The 18306-nt window shown below is 44.9% G+C and overlaps 1 protein-coding gene across 3 annotated transcripts; it reads left to right on the top strand.

The window, feature by feature from the left end:
* The first annotated feature begins 383 nt into the window (after positions 1 to 383).
* On the top strand, positions 384 to 17889 carry LOC137358543 (EEF1A lysine methyltransferase 3-like). 3 transcript variants are annotated; one of them, XM_068024497.1, is made up of 7 exons: positions 767 to 836; positions 2518 to 2673; positions 9173 to 9501; positions 10174 to 10680; positions 11635 to 11907; positions 13743 to 13854; positions 15600 to 17889. In XM_068024497.1, the coding sequence occupies exons 5-7, from the start codon at positions 11737 to 11739 to the stop codon at positions 16001 to 16003; spliced, it is 687 nt and encodes a 228-aa protein (XP_067880598.1). In that variant the 5' UTR covers positions 767 to 836; positions 2518 to 2673; positions 9173 to 9501; positions 10174 to 10680; positions 11635 to 11736; the 3' UTR covers positions 16004 to 17889. The 3 variants fall into 3 exon arrangements, with proteins under 3 accessions (XP_067880597.1, XP_067880599.1, XP_067880598.1); XM_068024496.1 differs by lacking the exons at positions 767 to 836; positions 9173 to 9501; positions 10174 to 10680; positions 13743 to 13854 and adding an exon at positions 384 to 581 and having other exon boundaries at positions 11635 to 11707; XM_068024498.1 differs by lacking the exons at positions 9173 to 9501; positions 10174 to 10680; positions 13743 to 13854 and having other exon boundaries at positions 760 to 836; positions 11635 to 11707.
* Positions 17890 to 18306: the final 417 nt, after the last annotated feature.

The following is an 18306-nucleotide window of genomic DNA, read 5'->3' as shown; positions in this document are numbered from 1 at the left end:
AGCAATGGGATGCATGACCAGTTAATCTATTTTTGGTGGTGTTGGTTGAGGGAGGACTGTTTGCTAGGACACAGGGAGAACTCCCTGCTCTTCAAACAGTACGAGCAGATTTTTTTTTCATTCATTTGAACAGACAGATGGGGGTGGGTTTCTTTCATTTAACACGTTAACTGCAAGAGGGCACCTCGAAGTGTCAGCCTAGATTATGGGTTCAAATCCATACTGGGACTCCAACCCACTCCTGATTCAGAGACAAGAGTGCCCCAATATTATTTTTAAACAGTAACATGCTTTTTTTGCTAAAATATCCCTTTGACAGTTTGACAGGAAAAAAAAAGTCATGTTTTAGTTTCTCCTGCTTTAACCACCAGTGGGAGCCATCAGACATTTTGGGCTGCAGAGCAAACTGTAAGGAGCCTTCTCTTGGCGTTTGCCTGAAGAGGCGTCGCTAAAGTTTGTTCTTGTTGGCCCTCCGTCGCGTGGCATGGTAGCTGGATGTCCGCGGCGCTCACCGGCGAATGATGAACAGCGCCATGGCTGTGTTGTGTGCTTTGCGGAGCGCTCGAGCCGATATCTCCAAGGTAAAACAAACCCTTTCCACTTGGACCTTCATCAGCCATAAGGGTTTTAAAATACTGGCGGAAATCATTCGAAGGCCGCAGGCTGTGCAAACCAACTGAACTTGTTGGGAGCGGGTGATTGGCAGGGGCGTTGGCTAATGAAAAAAGACAATTTGCGAGCGTCTGCTGTCTCATTGGTGCGATTTCGGTGTGAGACCGCCCTCAGCCAGCAAGTTGGATTAAGCCTTCAGGCATGCAGTTTGAGTGACCGCAGAGGCAAGGAGGGAGAGGGCAGCTTTGGCTGATTATATCTCTGAAGGCCATGCTTCTAACATCACTGCAAAGTTATCGGCATTGTTTAATATACACTTGTTATTCATTAATAAAAACAGAAAATGGCAGAAGGGTCAGTAACCAGAGGACACATTTCAGATAATTGGCAAAAAAAATCCAGGAAGGAAATGATTTTTTTTTAGCAGCAAGTTGTGACCTGGAATACACTGCCAGAAAAGGGTGGTGGAGCAGATTCAATAATAACTTTGAAAAGGGGAATTGGATATTTTTGAGAAATTTGCAGGGCTGTTTGGAAAGAGCAGGGGTAGTGGGATTAATTGTTCTTTCGAAGAGCTGGCATGGAGACGATGAGCCGAATGACCTCCTGTGCAGTATGAGTCCATCAAAAATATTGGGAATACACAGTAGCCCCTTAAGCTTCTGAGAAAGAAAAGGCCAGAACTGAGCAGGAGTCTGCCTTGAAATGCAAACCTGTCTTTTCTCTTTCAGAAGATGAAAGATCTGCTATGTATTTTCCAGCATTTTCTAAATTCCAGTCTTTACAGCTTTTTTAAACAAATCTCTTTTAAGTGTCATATTTTTTTTTTAGAACATTACAGCGCAGTACAGGCCCTTCGGCCCACGATGTTGCGCCGACCTGTGAAACCATCTGACCTACACAATTCCATTTTTATCCATATGTCTATCCAATGACCACTTAAATGCCCTTCAAGTTGGCGAGTCTACTACTGTTGCAGGCAGGACGTTCCACGCCATCATACTTAAATAAATGAAGGGTTTGCGACAATCCAAAGCTATTTTAGCCTGATTCTACATCTAATTTGCCTACACCTAGGTTGAGTTTTTACCTGTATAAAATTTGGATGGTTTGGTGAATACATTGAGAAGCCAAGTTTCCCCCGGCCCTACCTGTGCATTAATATCTATAAAAATACGTGACAGTGAACTGGAGGTTGAGATACTACTGTTTTGAACAATTATTATTAGTGCTGGAGATTATTTTTTCTCTTGTGAGGAAGTGCCTGGCCTCACAGGACAGCTGCCCACTGTGACGTGATTGAGAATCTCACCGTGTGGGGAATAGTAAGCACAGAACTACATGCCCTCACTACAGGGTATTGAGTTGCAGCAATCCTGAGAGTGCGTCTCAAGCAAGAACAACAAACAAAGAACAGTACAGCACAGGAACGGGCCATTCGGCCCTCCAAGCCTGCGCCGATCTTGATGCCTGTCTAAACTAACACCTTCTGCACTTCCAGGGCCCACATCCCTCTATTCCCTTCCTATTCATGTATTTGTCAAGATGTCTCTTAAATGTCGCTATCGTATCTGCTTCCACCGCCTCCCCTGGCAGCAAGTTCCAGGCGCTCACCACCCTCTCTGTAAAAAAAAACTTGCCTCGCACATCCCCTCTAGACTTTGCCCCTCGCACCTTAAACCTATGTCCCCTAGTAACTGACTCTTCCACCCTGGGAAAAAGCTTCTGACTATCCACTCTGTCCATGCCGCTCATAACTTTGCATGAGTTGGGATTGTGGCCTTTGACAGAATGTTAGTAACACTGGCACTGATGTGTAAATGTGTAGGTAAAATCTGTGCAATAAAAGTCCAAAGCTTTGATCGTGTTACAAAGTTCCCTGAGATTTCCGTTTGTCTTTGTTAGATCTTCTCTGCACAACCAACCCAGTTTCTGCACTGTTCTGGGGTTAGATTGATGGCAGCTGATAAAGAGCTCCTCCTGAAACTTCGGAAAAGGACAGGATATTCGTTTACAAATTGTAAGAAGGCCTTAGAAAGGTTCAGCAGTGACCTTCAACAGGTAGGTGGAAACTATAACAGTAAAGCTGCTGGGAACATCCCAATGTAGTGTGCTTCCCTTCTACCCCAATCCTGAAGGCTGGGTTATGGTCCATAGACAAGAAATGCTGGATTCACTCAGCAGGTCTGGCAGCATCTGTGGAAAGAGAAGCAGAGTTAACGTTTCGGGTCAGTGACCCTTCTTCGGAAGATATATCAGAGTGTTAAAGTGAGGGGTCTGCGATATATCAGTGTTACAGTGAGGGGTGTGGGATATATCAGAGTGCGACAGTGAGGGGTGTGGGGTATATCAGAGTGTTACAGTGAGGGGTGTGGGATATATCAGTGTGTTACAGCGAGGAGTGTGGGATATATCAGAGTGCTACAGTGAGGGGTGTGGGGTATATCAGAGTGTTACAGTGAGGGGTCTGCGATATATCAGTGTTACAGAGGAGTGTGGGATATATCAGAGTGTTAAAGTGAGGGGTCTGCGATATATCAGTGTTACAGAGGAGTGTGGGATATATCAGAGTGTTACAGTGAGGGGTGTGGGGTATATCAGAGTGCGACAGTGAGGGGTGTGGGGTATATCAGAGTGTTACAGCGAGGAGTGTGGGATATATCAGAGTGCTACAGTGAGGGGTGTGGGGTATATCAGAGTGTTACAGTGAGAGGTGTGGGGTATATCAGTGTTAAAGAGGAGTGTGGGATATATCAGAGTGCTATAGTGAGGGGTGTGGGGTATATCAGAGTGCGACAGTGAGGGGTGTGGGGTATATCAGAGTGTTACAGTGAAGGGTGTGGGGTATATCAGTGTGTTACAGTGAGGGGTGTGGGATATATCAGAGTGTTAGAGTGAGGGGTGTGGGGTATATCAGAGTGCTACAGTGAGGGGTGTGGGATACATCAGAGTGTTACAGTGAGGGGTGTGGGGTATATCAGAGTGTTACAGTGAGGGGTGTGGGGTATATCAGAATGGTACAGTGAGGGGTGTGGGGTATATCAGAATGGTACAGTGAAGGGTGTGGGATATATCAGAGTGTTACAGTGAGGGGTCTGCGATATATCAGTGTTACAGTGAGGGGTGTGGAGTATATCAGAGTGTTACAGTGAGGGGACTGCGATATATCAGTGTTACAGTGAGGGGTGTGGGGTATATCAGAGTGTTACAGTGAGGGGTGTGGGATATATCAGAGTGTTACAGTGAGGGGTCTGCGTTATATCAGTGTTACAGTGAGGGGTGTGGGGTATATCAGAGTGTTACAGTGAGGGGTGAAATGCAAATGTAAAAGTGTTATTTTGATCGAGTTGCCTATATTAAACTAATTGCTAGAGAAAATTCTAAGTGTAAATATTCAATAGTGGCTCTTTGCTTCAGGTTTTATTTGTAAACATTTCTTGAATTCGAGAACAGAATGTTCAGAGTGTTACAGTGAGGGGTGTGGGATATATCAGTGTTACAGTGAGGGGTGTGGGATATATCAGAGTGTTAAAGTGAGGGGTGTGGGATATATCAGTGTTACAGTGAGGGGTGTGGGATATATCAGAGTGTTAAAGTGAGGGGTGTGGGATATATCAGTGTTACAGTGAGGGGTGTGGGGTATGTCAGAGTGTTAAAGTGAGGGGTGTGGGGTATATCAGTGTTACAGTGATGGGTGCAGGGTATATCAGAGTGTTACACTGCGGAGTGGGAGGTATATCAGAGTGTTACACTGCGGAGTGGGAGGTATATCAGAGTGTTACAGTGAGGGGTGTGGGGTATATCAGAGTGTTACAGTGAGGGGTGTGGGGTATATCAGAGTGTTACAGCGAGGGGTGTGGGATATATCAGTGTTACAGTGAGGGGTGTGGAATATATCAGAGTGTTACAGTGAGGGGTGTGGGGTATATCAGAGTGTTACAGTGAGAGGTGTGGGGTATATCAGAGTGTTACAGCGAGGGGTGTGGGATATATCAGTGTTACAGCGAGGGGTGCTGGATATATCAGAGTGTTACAGCGAGGGGTGTGGGGTATATCAGAGTGTTACAGTGAGGGGTGTGGGGTATATCAGAGTGCTAAAGTGAGGGGTGTGGGATATATCAGTGTTACAGTGAGGGGTGTGGGATATATCAGTGTTCCAGCGAGGGGTGTGGGATATATCAGAGTGTTACAGTGAGGGGTGTGGGGTATATCAGAGTGCTACAGTGAGGGGTGTGGGATATATCGTGATACAGTGATGGGTGCAGGGTATATCAGAGTGTTAAAGTGAGGGGTGTGGGGTATATCAGTGTTACAGTGATGGGTGCAGGGTATATCAGAGTGTTACACTGCGGAGTGGGAGGTATATCAGAGTGTTACACTGCGGAGTGGGAGGTATATCAGAGTGTTACAGTGAGGGGTGCAGGGTATATCAGAGTGCTAAAGTGAGGGGTGTGTGGTATATCAGAGTGTTACAGTGTAACAGAGTCAGTGCAGAGTGGGGGGTATATCAGAGTGCTAAAGTGAGGGGTGTGGGATATATCAGAGTGTTACAGTGAGGGGTTTGGGGTATATCAGAGTGTTACAGTGAGGGGTGCAGGGTATATCAGAGTGCTAAAGTGAGGGGTGTGTGGTATATCAGAGTGTTACAGTGAGGGGTGCAGGGTTTATCAGAGTGCTAAAGTGAGGGGTGTGGGGTATATCAGAGTGTTACAGTGAGGGGTGCAGGGTATATCAGAGTGCTAAAGTGAGGGGTGTGTGGTATATCAGAGTGTTACAGTGTAACAGAGTCAGTGCAGAGTGGGGGGTATATCAGAGTGCTAAAGTGAGGGGTGTGGGATATATCAGAGTGTTACAGTGAGGCGTTTTGGATATATCAGAGTGTTACAGTGAGGGGTTTGGGGTATATCAGTGTGTTACAGTGAGGGGTTTGGGGTATATCAGCGTGTTACAGTGAGGGGTTTGGGGTATATCAGAGTGTTATAATGAGGGGTTTGGGGTATATCAGAGTGTTGCAGTGAGGGGTTTGGGGTATATCAGAGTGTTACAGTGAGGGCTGTGATAGATCAGAGTGTTACAGAGAGTGGCCGATGATCTAATAAGATAAGTAGAAGGGGAATAAAAGCAAAATACTGCAGATGCTGGAAATCTGAAATAAAAACAAGAAATGCTGGAACCACTCAGCAGGTCTGGCAGCATCTGTGGAAAGAGAAGCAGAGTTAACGTTTCGGGTCAGTGACCCTTCTTCGGAACTGACAAATATTAAAAATGTCACAGGTTATAAGCAAGTGAGGTGGGGGTGGGGCAAGAGATAACAAAGGAGAAGGTGCAGATAGGACAAGGCCACATAGCTGACCAAAAGGTCATGGAGCAAAGGCAAACAATATGTTAATGGTGTGTTGAAAGACGAAGCATTAGTACAGAATAGGTGTTAACGGACTGAATATTGAACAGCAGCAAGTGCAAACATGAAAAAAAACAGTGGGTAAGCAAACTGAACAAACTAAGATGAAAGTAGAAGGGGAAGTTACCTTTGGGCCTTGGGGTAGTTTTGAACAATTTCAGAATCAGGTGAAAGAGAAACTGTCAGTGATAGTGACTAGAATGCACAATTATCAAACAGGAAACAGGGAGTCAGGATAAATGGGGCATTTTCAGGTTGGCAAACAGTAAGCAGTGGAGTGCCACAGGGACCACTGCCGGGGCCTCAACTATTTGCGATCTATATTCATGATTTGGATGAAGGAACTGTATGTATTGTAGCCAAATTTGCAGACAATACAAAGATAGGTAGGAAAGCAAGTTGTGAGGAGGACACAGTGTTGGCAAAAAGATATAGATAGGTTAAGCGAGTGGGCAGAGATGGAGTATAATGTGGGAAAATGTGAGGCTATCCACTTTGGCAGGAATAGAAACGCAGAATATTATTCACATGGAGAGAGACTGCAGAATGCTGTGGTACAGAAGGATCTGGGTGTCCTTGTACATGAATCACAAAAAGCCAGCATGCAGGTAGAGCAAGTAATTAGGAAGACAAATGGAATGTTGGCATTTATTGCAAGGGGATGGAGTATAAAAGTAAGGAAGTCTTGTTACAACCGAACTGGGCATTGGTGAGACTGCACCTCGAGTACTATGTACAGTTTTGGTTCCCTTACTTAAGGAGGGGTATACCTGCATTGGAAGCAGTTCAGAGAAGGTTCACTCGGTTGATTCCTGGGATGAAGGGGTTTGTCTTATGAGGAAAGGTTGAGCAGGTTGGGCCTGTAATCATTGGAGTTTTGAATAATGAGAGGTGATCTTATTGAAACATATAAAATTCTGAGGGGGCTTGACAGGGTAGATGCTGAGAGGATGTTTCCCCTCGTGGGGGAATCTAAAACTAGGGGGCACCGTTTCAAAATAAGGGGTCTTCCATCTAAGATGGACATAAGGAGGAATTTCTTCTCCCAGAGGGTTGTTAATCTTTGGAATTCTCTTCCCCAGAGAGCAGTGGAGGCTGGGTCATTCAATATATTCAAGACTGAGTTAGAAAAATAATTGATCTACAAGGGAGTCCAGGGTGATGGCGAGGGGGGGGGGGGGGGAGGGGGGTGCGCAAGCAGGAAAGTGGAATTAAGACCACAATCAGATCAGCCATGATCTTATTGAATGGTGGAGCAGGCTCGAGGGGCTGAATGGCCTACTCCTGCTCTTATTTCTTATGTAAAGTGGAGACCCTGGTAACACAAGATGAGACTTGGTTCAAGAATACAGGAACTTTCGTAATCAAAACAGAAAGTGTTGGAAATACTCAGCAGGTCTGGCAGCATCTGTGGAGGGAGAAGCAGAGTTAATGTTTCCAGTGACCCGTCATCAGAACTGGAACTTTAGTAGACTGGAACAGGGAGGGCTGTAAGAACAAGCTTCTACATCAGAGAACAGCAAGGAATTACCTTATTATGTAATACTGACATTACCAAGAAAATTTCTAGAAGTGATATTCTTGTTACTTTTCAATGTAAATACAGTTTATGTGTTAAATAAACTGACATTTCCCTGTACGATAGTTCACTTGAGTCCTGGCCAATACTGGCAGCTGTCCTTTGAGGTGCATGTGCTCGGCATGCGGACAACGTAATACCATTGGGATGGTTATTTGTCCTCAGGTCAGTCACCCATTTATATATATAATTCGGAAGTTACTCAGCATAACATTTGATCGCAGTCTGTACACCCGTGCCCCCCACCCACCTGAAGATCCCATGGCAAAATTCCATTGTAAATGTGGACATTGGATGTTCTCATGGAAAAATAACAATATGTGGACAGAGGGCAAGATTGTGATCCATTCAAAATCCACCCACTTGCACGGAGTTAAAATCGGCCCAGAATGTATGACTTTAAAACAGGAGGTGGAGTTGTGTCTGTGCACCCTGTGACAACAACCTGCATTTATATAGTGCCTTTAATTAAGTAAAATGGCCCAAGATGCTTCGCAGGTGTGTAAATCAGACGGAATTTGATCGTGAGCCACATCAGGGGTTATTAGGACAGGTGACCAAAAGCTCCTTCAAAGAGGTAGGTTTTAAGGAGCATCTTAAAGAAGGAGACAGAGAGTGAGGTGGAAAGTTTAGGCCCTTTATCTATTTATCTGCGCCCTCCTGCAGGATGCTATGATGGGTTGGTAAGATGGGCGGAGCAGTGGCAAATGGAATTTAATCCTGAAAAGTGTGAGGTGATGCATTTTGGGAGGACTAACAAGGCAAGGGAATATACAATAGATGGTAGGACCCTAGGAGGTACAGAGGGATCTTGGTGTACTTGTCCATAGATCACTAAAGGCAGCAGCATAGGTAGATAAGGTGGTTAGGAAGGCATATGGGATACTTGCCTTTATTAGCCGAGGCATAGAATATAAGAGCACGGAGGTTATAATGGAGCTTATAAAACGCTAGTTAGGCCACAGCTGGAGTACTGTGTACAGTTCTGGTCACCACACTATAGGAAGGATGTGATTGCACTGGAGAGGGTGCAGAGGAGATTCACCAGGATGTTGCCTGGGCTGGAGCATTTCAGCTATGAAGAGAGAATGGATAGGCTAGGGTTGTTTTCCTTAGAGCAGAGAAGGCTGAGGGGGGACCTGATTGAGGTGTACGAAATTATGAGGGGCATTGATAGATTGGATAGGAAGAAACTTTTTCCCTTCGCGGAGGTGTCAATAACCAGGGGGCATAGATTTAAGGTAAGGGGCAGGAGGTTTAGAGGGAATTTGAGGAAATAAATTTCACCTAGAGGGTGGTTGCAATCTGGAACACACTGCCTGAAGAGGTGGTAGAGGCAGGAACCCTCAACAACATTTAAGAAATATTTAGATGAGCACTTGAAACACCATAGCATACAAGGTTACGGGCCAAGTGCTGGAAAATAGGATTAGAATGGATAAGTGCTTGATGGCCGGCACAGACACGATGGGCTGAAGGGCCTGTTTCCGTGCTGTGTAACACTGTGACTCTGTTTCATATGCAACGCGCGGGGAGGTCTGTCAACAGGGCTCTCAGTTCTGGTTTGCTTCTGCCTTCAGCAGGAGCTCTTGTCCACACGTAGCGAACTTTGGTGCTGTCGCCTCTGCGTTGTTCACCAGCGAGTCTGCGGACATGGTTCAGCAATTCCTCGCGGTCAACTTTATTAACAGTCACCAAAAGAAAACTGTCAAAAATTCACAACAAACTACACACACACACCTGGAACGGGCTGGACAGCTGGATGACTGCGCAGTTGCTCGGTGAACCAAACTTGATCGGAGGCGGGTGATTGGCAATAAGACTGGCCAATCAAAAGCGGGGCCTGACGTGTAGCTGTGGACTGGACCAATTGGGATGTAAACCCGCACCCCGCGGCCTTCAACGTCAGGTTAGGTTGAACTGTCGAGCAGGTTTTGTGTGTGTTGGGCCACGTCAGTGTAACATTGGATGTTGTTCAATAATAGTTATATTAAACTTGTATAGACCACTGGTACAGCCTCAACTGGAGTAATGTGCCCAGCTCTGGGCACTGCACTTTAGAAAGGATGTGAAGGCTTTAGAGAGGATGCAGAAAATATTTACAAGAATGGTTCCAGGGATGAGGGACTTCAGTTACGAGGATAGATTGGAGAAGCTGGGGCTGTTCTCCTTAGAGAAGATTTGATAGAGGTGTTTAAAATTATGAAGGGTCTGGACCGAGTAGATAGAGAGAAACTTCCCACTGGCAGAAGGATCCAGAACTAGAGGACACTGATTTAAGGCAATTGGCAAAGTAACCAAAGGCAACATGAGGAAAAACTTGTTAATGCAATGAGTGGTTAGGATCTGGAATGCACTGCCTGAGAGTAGTGGAGGCAGATTCAATTGTGGCCTTGAAAAGGGAATTGGATAATTAATGTGAAGAGAAAAAAATATGCAGGGCTACAGGGAAAAGGAAGGGGAGTGGGACTAGCTGAGAGGCTCTTGCAGAGACGGCACAGATACGACAGGCCAAATGGCCTCCTTCTGCACTGTAACCATTCTATGATTGTATAAAAACTGATGTTTATTGTGTTCACAGAGTTGTTAATGTGTTAGAAGTGCGAGAAGAAAAGAACGTAAGAAATAGGAGCAGGAGTAGACCACACAGATCCTCGAGCCTGCTCCACTGTTCAACACCAACGTGGCTGATCCTCTGCCTCAATTCCACTTTCCTGCCCGCTCCCCATATCCCTTGATTCCCTGAGAGACCAAAAATCTGTCGATTCCAGCCTTGAATATTTTCAATGACTGAGCATCCACCCTCTGGGGTAGCGAATTCCAAAGATTCATAACCCTCTGAGTGAAGAAATTTCTCCTCATCTAGTCCTAAATGAACGGCCCCTTATCCTGAGACTGCACCCCTGTGTTCTAGATTCGCCAGCCGGGAAACAATTTCTCAGCATCTACCTTGTCAAACTCCTTCAGAATCTTGTATGTTTCAGTGAGATCACCACTCTTTCTTCCGAACTCGAGAATATGGACCCAATTTACACAGCCTCTCATCCTAGGAATCAATCTAGTGACCCTTCGCTGTGCTGCCTCCGAGGCAAGTATATTCTTCCTTAAATAAGGAGACCAAAACTGCACACAGTACTCCAGGTATAGTCTCACCAAAACCCTGTACAAGTGTAGCAAGACTTCCTTGTTCTTGTACTCCAATTCCCTTGCAATAAAGGCCAACATTCCATTTGCCTTCCTAATTGCTTGCTGTACCTGCATGCGAACTTTCTGTGTACCTTGTACGAGTGCCCCCAAGTCTCTCTCAACATCAACATTTAGAAGTTTTAGGCCTTTTAACAATATTCTGCTTTTCTATTCTTACAACCAAAGTGAATAACCTCACACTTCCCCACATTATACTCCATCTGCCACCTTTTTGCCCACTCACTTAACCTGTCAACATCTCTTCGCAGCCTTTTATATTTCCCCCTAACTTTGTATTGTCAACAAACTTGGACACATTACACTCTGTGATGGAAGAGTGATCCTGATGTATTTAAACATAAAAATTGTCTTTACTTTTCTAAATCAAAACATAAATAGTGTATTAAATGAAAAGGATTTATGATTATGAGCCTTTTGTGAGCTATGCTGCAAACTTTCCAACAAAATCTTGCAGCTCGTGTGCGTCCATCACACTTCAAGGTGTCAGATTTTCAAAGAAAGCCAGTCATTTCCTGCTGTTTTTCTGACTTTGCTCACCTGGCCTCACCCAGGGCAGAGCTCGGAATTTACAAGCACTGCCAGTCCACAGTACTTTCCTTCAGCACTTTAGATACTCAGTGCTTCAGGATCTGCCTGATTAGATCTCTTTATTGCAGGAAGTACCTGAGCAGTGGCCTGAAAGGCACAGGCACCTTAGCAGCTAAACATGGACTCCGCCCACCCAACAACCCCCGTGGTGCTGCACATGCCATCAGCTCGAAGATTTTTAAATGTCTCCCCCTTTCAAAGCACAGCGTTGCAAGTTTTTTACCCCTGTTTTCTTTCTTTTTCACAGAAGGAAACACATCTTGAAACAAATTCATCCTGCAATCACGACAGAGGCAGTGGAGACTGGAAAGTACCCATTGGTCAGTGAAAGATAATCCAGTTAGGGAGGATGATGCAAAGCCAGGTGGAAGAACATTTGTGCAGTGTTTTCCCCGTGGATGATGGTCTCTTTTCAGACTATTATACAGAGGAGAGCAGTTATGAGTTTTGTGGACATGTTTTAAAGATCACGCAGAACTTCAGTGCTGATCTGGGAGTTGCTGCTGCAGTCTGGGATGCTGTAAGTCTAATGGCCTGCAAATGTATTGGATGGCGGAAAATCAAGCCAGTCACATTTATTCATCTGCTTTGCTGATAGTTTAGCTTGGCTTAGTTGGCTGTATTTTTCCCTCAGAGTGAGGAAAGTTGTGGGTTCAAGTTCCACTCCAGAGACTTCAGTATAAAATCCAGGCTGACGCTCCCGGTGCAGTACTGAGGGAGTGCTGCACAATTGGAGGTGCTGTCTTTCAGATGAGACATTAAACTGAGTCTCCCCATCTCGAGTGGATGTAAAAGATCCCACGACACTAATTTGAAGAAGGTTAGGGGAGTCAATCCTCAGTGTCCTGGCCAATATTTTCCCCTCAACCAACACTTAATGAAACAGATTATCTGATCATTTGTCACGTTGCTGTTTGTGGGAGCTTGCTGGGCACAAATTGGCTGCCACGTTCCCTACATTCCCACAGTGACTGCACTTCAAAAGTATTTAATTGGCTGTGAAGTGCTTTGGGACATCCTGAGGTCATGAAAGGTGCTATAGAAATGCAAGTCCTTTCATTCTTTCTCGTTTGTATTCTGGCACTGTCTGTTGGTTCTGCAGTGCTTCACATCACTATAGAAAATGTGTCTGGGGAATTAATAATGGAAAGTAAGGAGATGGCAGATGAACAGATATTTTGCATCTGTCTCACTATAGAGGATACAAGTAACATCCCAGAAATAGCTGTGTCAGGAAATGGGAGGGAGGAACTTGAAAATTACTATCACCAGGAAAGTGATACTGAGCAAATTGTTTGAGTTGTGAGCTGACATGTGCCCGGGTCCTGATGGACTTCATCCTAGGGTCCTAAAAGAAGTGGCTAGTGAGATAGTTGATGTGTTGGTTTTAAGTTTCCTAAATTTCCTAGATTCGGGGAAGGTTCATTAGATTGGAAAATAGCAAATGTAACTCCTTTATTCAAAAAGGGAGGGAGACAGAAAGCAGGAAACTACAGGCCAGTTAGCTTAACATATGTCTTCGGGAAAATGTTAGAAGCTATTATTAAAGACGTTATAGCAGGGCATTTAGACAAAGTAAAGGTAATCAGGCAGAGTCAACACGGTTTTGTGAAAGGGAAATCATGTTTAACCAATTTATTGGAGTTCTTTGAAGAAGTAACATGTCCTGTGGATAAAGGGAAACTGGTGGATGTACTGTACTTAGATTTCCAGAAGGCATTTGATAAGGTGCCACATCAAAGGTTATTGCGGAAAATAAAAGCTCATGGTGTAGTGGGGCAACATATTGGCCTGGATAGAAGATTGGTTGGCTAACAGGAAGCAGAGAGTAGGCATAAATGGATCATTTTCTGGTTGGCAAAATGTAACGAGTGGTGAGCTGTCTTGTGAGGAACAGGTTGGACAGGCTAGGCTTGTATCCGCTGGAAATTAGAGTAAGAGGCGACTTGATTGAAACATATAAGATCCTGAGGGGTCTTGACAGGTAGAATGTGGAAAGGATGTTTCTCCTTGGAGAATCTAGAACTAGGGGTCACTGTTTAAAAAGAAGAGGTCGCCCATTTAAGACAGAGATGAGGAGAAACTTATTCTCTCAGAGGGGTCCTCAAAAGGCAGTGGAAGCAGAGTCTTTGAATATTTTTAAGGCAGAGGTAGATAGATTCTTGATAAGCAAGGGGGTTAAAGGTTATTGGGGGTAGCAGGAATGTGGAGTTGAGGTTACAATCAGATCAGCCATGATCGTAGTGAACGGCAGAGCAGATTCGAAGGGCCGAGTGGCCTACTCTTGCTCCCAATTCGTATGTTCGTATACCCTCTAAATGAATTAATTCTAACATGAATATGTGATGTTTTCAGGGTCTGGCTCTTTGTCAGTACTTTGAGGAACAGAAGATGAGCTTCTGTGGGAGGAAGGTGATTGAACTGGGTGCAGGCACTGGAATAGTGGGGATTCTAGCTGTTCTATTAGGTAAGTTGAAAGTATCCAAGCAAACCTTGTAATGTGAGAGAGGAAAACAGACAGTAATGCACACGGAATATAAACAGTAAATGCTGGAAACACTCAGCAGGTCAGGTAGCATCTGTGGAGGGAGAAACAGTTAATGTTTCAGTTGGATGACCTGTTTCTCTCTCCACAGATGGTGCCTGACCTGCTGAGTATTTCCAGCATTTTCTGTTTATCGATCTGATTCTCTGCATTCGCAGTATTCTGCTTTTGTAGTAATGACATGTTTTATCTTGATGGGGGGAGGGGTACAATAAAGGAAATGTTTGCTTGCTACTAGATAGTTCCCTTCTGATGATCCACACATTCTACACATTATTATCATCATTCCTCTGTCGGCGTAGCTGGTTATGTTGTTGAGCTATACGGACTAGAAGGGTCCCAGATTCAATCTGTGGATTCTTGCTGAGGTTACTGATCTCAGCCACGGGTGCTACAATTCGTCTCAGTGCCTCTGGACTAAGGAAGGAAAATCAGCCAGGATTTCTGCTCCTGGCTGCTATCCAGGAACAGGACCTGCTCCTCACACTCAAATAGCCTGCGTCTAACACACTGTCTGAGCTTTGCATGAAGATGGCCCCTTGAGTGTGAGGTACTGGAGGTTGTTTGGAGACATGCCTGAGTAAGGAGTCAGTGCCTTCAAAACAAGAGGCTTACAAGTTCCCTGGTAGATCTGTATTAACCCTGACACTTCCTCCATTTCAGAATTTAAACACAAAATGTCTTTTGTCTTTTAGTTTCATTTACTTAGCTTTCGTGTAACGCTCCATTTTGGTGAATCTACTTGGAGCAGACATGCTGGAATGATTCTCTCTCCTTGGCACATTTTTGCTCTGGACTCGAGCTGCCTGTGATGTGTCGCAGGATCGCTTTGGGGGTAGAGATGGCTCCAAGGTGACACAGCTGGCAGTGGAAGTCTGGAACCAACTAAACCCTCCCTGAAGCAGCTTTGTTAATCCGATACCTGAATTAGGCCAGTCTGTGGCATTGCTGAAGATTGACTAGCCAGCCTAATGAAACCTCAAAAAAGGTGGATCTGTCAGTGGGAGCTGGGATTCTTTCCACTCAATTCCAAATAAACCTGGAAGCCAGCACCCTAACCGGCAGGGTGGTCCTTGCTGGATGAGCAGGGAAAAGCCGACCTGTGCTCTGTGCTAGTAGACTGCATCTGGCTAATCCTTCATCTGGTTAAACGTCAGCATGGTTAAGCCTGGGAGTCTCGAAGCTTTGACTCTGTTAAACCTATGCCTCCCCTTTCTGGACTTGGGTTAAGTGGGTGGTTTCCCCAGAGAAAGAACTCTCATCTGCCTGTTCAAATCCCTCCCTGGCCTCACTCCCTCTCTATCTCTTTAACCTCCTCCAGCCCTACAACCCTTCTCAATTTCCATCGCTCCATCATTGGCAGTGGTGCCATTCAGCTGCCTGGGCCCCAAACTCTGGAATTTCCTCCCTAAGCCTCTCTGCCTCTTGCTCTCTCTCTCTCCTCTTTAACTGAGCTTTTGGTCATCTGTCCTAATATCTCCTTGTACGGCTCAGTGTCAAATTTTGTCTGATAATCGCTCCTGTGAAGAGCCTTGGGATGTTTTACTATGTTAAAGGCACTATATAAAGTTGTTGTTGAGTTTGGAGACTTTTTAACATGGCTGACTCCAAAAACTTCAAAGGAAACTGTAAACGGAGAAATGTCATTCTTTCTTTGTATTCATCAGGTGGCGATGTAACCATCACAGACCTACCACATACTTTGAAGCAAATAGAGAACAACGTCTCAGCCAACATCCCCTCTTCCTGGGCACATCGTTCCCAGGTCTGTGCCCTGTCCTGGGGCTGTGACCACAGTCGGTTTCCCATTGACTACGACATTGTTCTGGGTTCCGACATTGTATATCTCCCTGAGACCTACGCCTCACTCGTCCAGACACTGCAGCATCTCAGTGCGCAGAGAGGCACCATTTATCTCTCTTCCAAAATGCGGAGGGAGCACGAGACTGTCTCTTTCTATGAGAAGATCCTGCCTCAGCATTTTCAGTGCCAACTTGTTCACAGGAACGAAGAGCAAAATATCAACCTGTACAAAATGACCAAAAAAGAACCAAGTGCCGGACAGCAGTGACTAACGTAGCAAGGGAAATCTCTCATTTAACACAGCTCTTGAGACTAGGCAGCCCTTCTGTAGGTGACCCATGTAGTAGTCAGTTTGAAGCGTTGATACTGTTTCCCCGGCTAACAGCTAATTCAGCACTGACTGGGGATGGACCCTGTGACCTGACTCAGTATCTCACTCCCGGGTGTAGTCATTCAGTGAGCTGTCAGGTGCACATTCTCTCTTTTTATAAAAACAAATATAATGGCTTTGTTTAAGCAGTGAGACATCGCTGGGGGAGGGAGTTTGAGGAGGGACAAGGGCAGCTGAACCAACATTTTTGAATTGCCTGGGTTATTGCCTGCCTACTGATGTTTATTCCGCATTTTCACACAGTCACACTTCAGCAGAGACCTGCATTGGCAGTATACAGAATAAATCAACAAAAACAAAGCGTAAAACTAATTCTTCTGCCTGTACTGAAGGTGTCAGCCTATGCTGGGGGACCATTCCATGTGCACATGGTGCCCTCCACTATCTCAATTAACCTGCAGTCTTAATGTGTGGACAGTGCGGGTCAGGCTATTTGACCATAAGGGCATCAAAATTAAGCCTGAAGCTGTGCTCACTCGCCTGACATGTTTTTATTATATATACATACACACACTATGATCAGGAGCAAGGACTTTGGCTGTTTCCCCCTTTCCCCCTGCCATCCTAACCCAGAAACACTTAGGCCAAATGTAGTGTCCCCATCACTGCCTAGGTTGACTAGTATTAACACTATTTTTTTAATGTACTTGACACTTAAGTAAGGTAATAACATTGGGACTCTAAGAATAGGAACTGTTTCTGTGAGTTTCATTGTCATACAGGGAGAGAAATGGCAATGAGTTGGAATGCCTGGCATTTGTAATCAGTTGAAGCTGCTTGTTGGGTAGGTTTGATCAGATCTCTGCTGGATGGAGCATGACCAGTCGGGAGAACTGGTCATCACCTGTCGCCCTGCTTGAACCGTGCCTCTTGCTGGACAATCTATGAACTGGTATTGACAATAATTATGTAGGAAATGTTCCATCCTCCTGGTTGAAGGAAGATATATTTTGGATGGTGACAAATTTTGAAGGAAACAAAAGAATTATGTACATTGAATTTATGCTGCAGTGAGGAATGTCGGTGCTGGAGAACAGGATTATTTCTTCTCATCTTGCAACGCATGCTATGGGCTTTGGATCTTTGCTGGCAGTTCACCTTCAGAGTATCGGCTGTCCAATATTGACTTTGCGTACAAAGAACAGCATAGATCAAATGTAAAGTTCCACTTACACTACAGTAATAATGTGCCTTAAATCCTGCCTCAGACAAGCACCCGTAATCCACCAGCCTGACTTTTCTTCAGTTTTGCAACGTCATTCACACAGTGAACTTGTCCTCATAAATAACTGGATCAAGGCAATCCCCAAACTCATGTCACACAGATATGTTGTGGGGGGTCGTGGGTGCATTCATTCCACCAGTTTGGGCTGGATTCAAACCCAGGTTAGGTGATAAACTAACGCTGTGACACACTACTACCCATTTAACACCTGCCAAAATAATGACATTTATAATCATATGGAGAATTTTACAAGGTTGTTTTCTTGAGTATAAATAGTGCCTCAAACGTGAACAGAATATCAAAGATAAAGTGCCTCCAAGCTAACTGTTTCTCTGTACTATCAGTTTTATGTACCTGAGGTTACCAAGTCTCTGTACGCGAATCGCTTTGTATACTTTAACTCTGCTCCTGAACCAAGAGAATGTATTGCATTGACCAAAGAAAAATGGACTGACCAATCATCACGCTTTGAAATTTTGTTGAGTATTTTTATCTGTAAAAAGCGACCAAATTGATCATAAAGCCAAAAACTTTCAAATCTCATGTTGTCATTTCCCACCCCCCCCCCCTCCACCAACCCCCGAAAAAACAAACTTGTATTTCGACATCACCATTCACAATCTCAGGACATCCCAAAGCACTTCACTGTTAATGAAGTACTTTTGCAGGGTAGTTACTGTTGCTATGAAGGTGCTATCCCTTACTGGGGGGGGGGGGGGGGGGGGTTCCACAGGTGCCAGAAGACCTCTGATACCTTACCCAAGTGGCCATTTGTGTGTGAGATTAGACAGACTATTCAACTGTGGAAGGCATCCTGTCTGACATTTTGTCCCTCCTCTCTCGCCAAGGGGTGCTGAAGCCAATTGTAGTGCTCATAGCACGCTGGGTGAGATTAGCTAATTCAGCACAGACAGATCAAACCTGGGACCATCTGGTCTGTGTGGCTTCTTCCCAC

This window comes from Heterodontus francisci, chromosome X (genome assembly GCF_036365525.1).
Source record: "Heterodontus francisci isolate sHetFra1 chromosome X, sHetFra1.hap1, whole genome shotgun sequence".
NCBI lineage: Eukaryota > Metazoa > Chordata > Chondrichthyes > Heterodontiformes > Heterodontidae > Heterodontus > Heterodontus francisci.
This window is presented reverse-complemented; position numbering and strand designations above follow the sequence as displayed.

Coding starts and splice junctions, on each gene's coding strand:
- LOC137358543 (XM_068024496.1), top strand. CDS start 519: ATGATGAACAGCGCCATGGCTGTGTTGTGTGCTTTGCGGAGCGCTCGA. Junction 2,674..11,634: donor TCAGCAGTGACCTTCAACAG/GTAGGTGGAAAC, acceptor TCTTTTTCACAG/AAGGAAACACATCTTGAAAC. Junction 11,708..15,599: donor AGACTGGAAAGTACCCATTG/GTCAGTGAAAGA, acceptor TGTATTCATCAG/GTGGCGATGTAACCATCACA.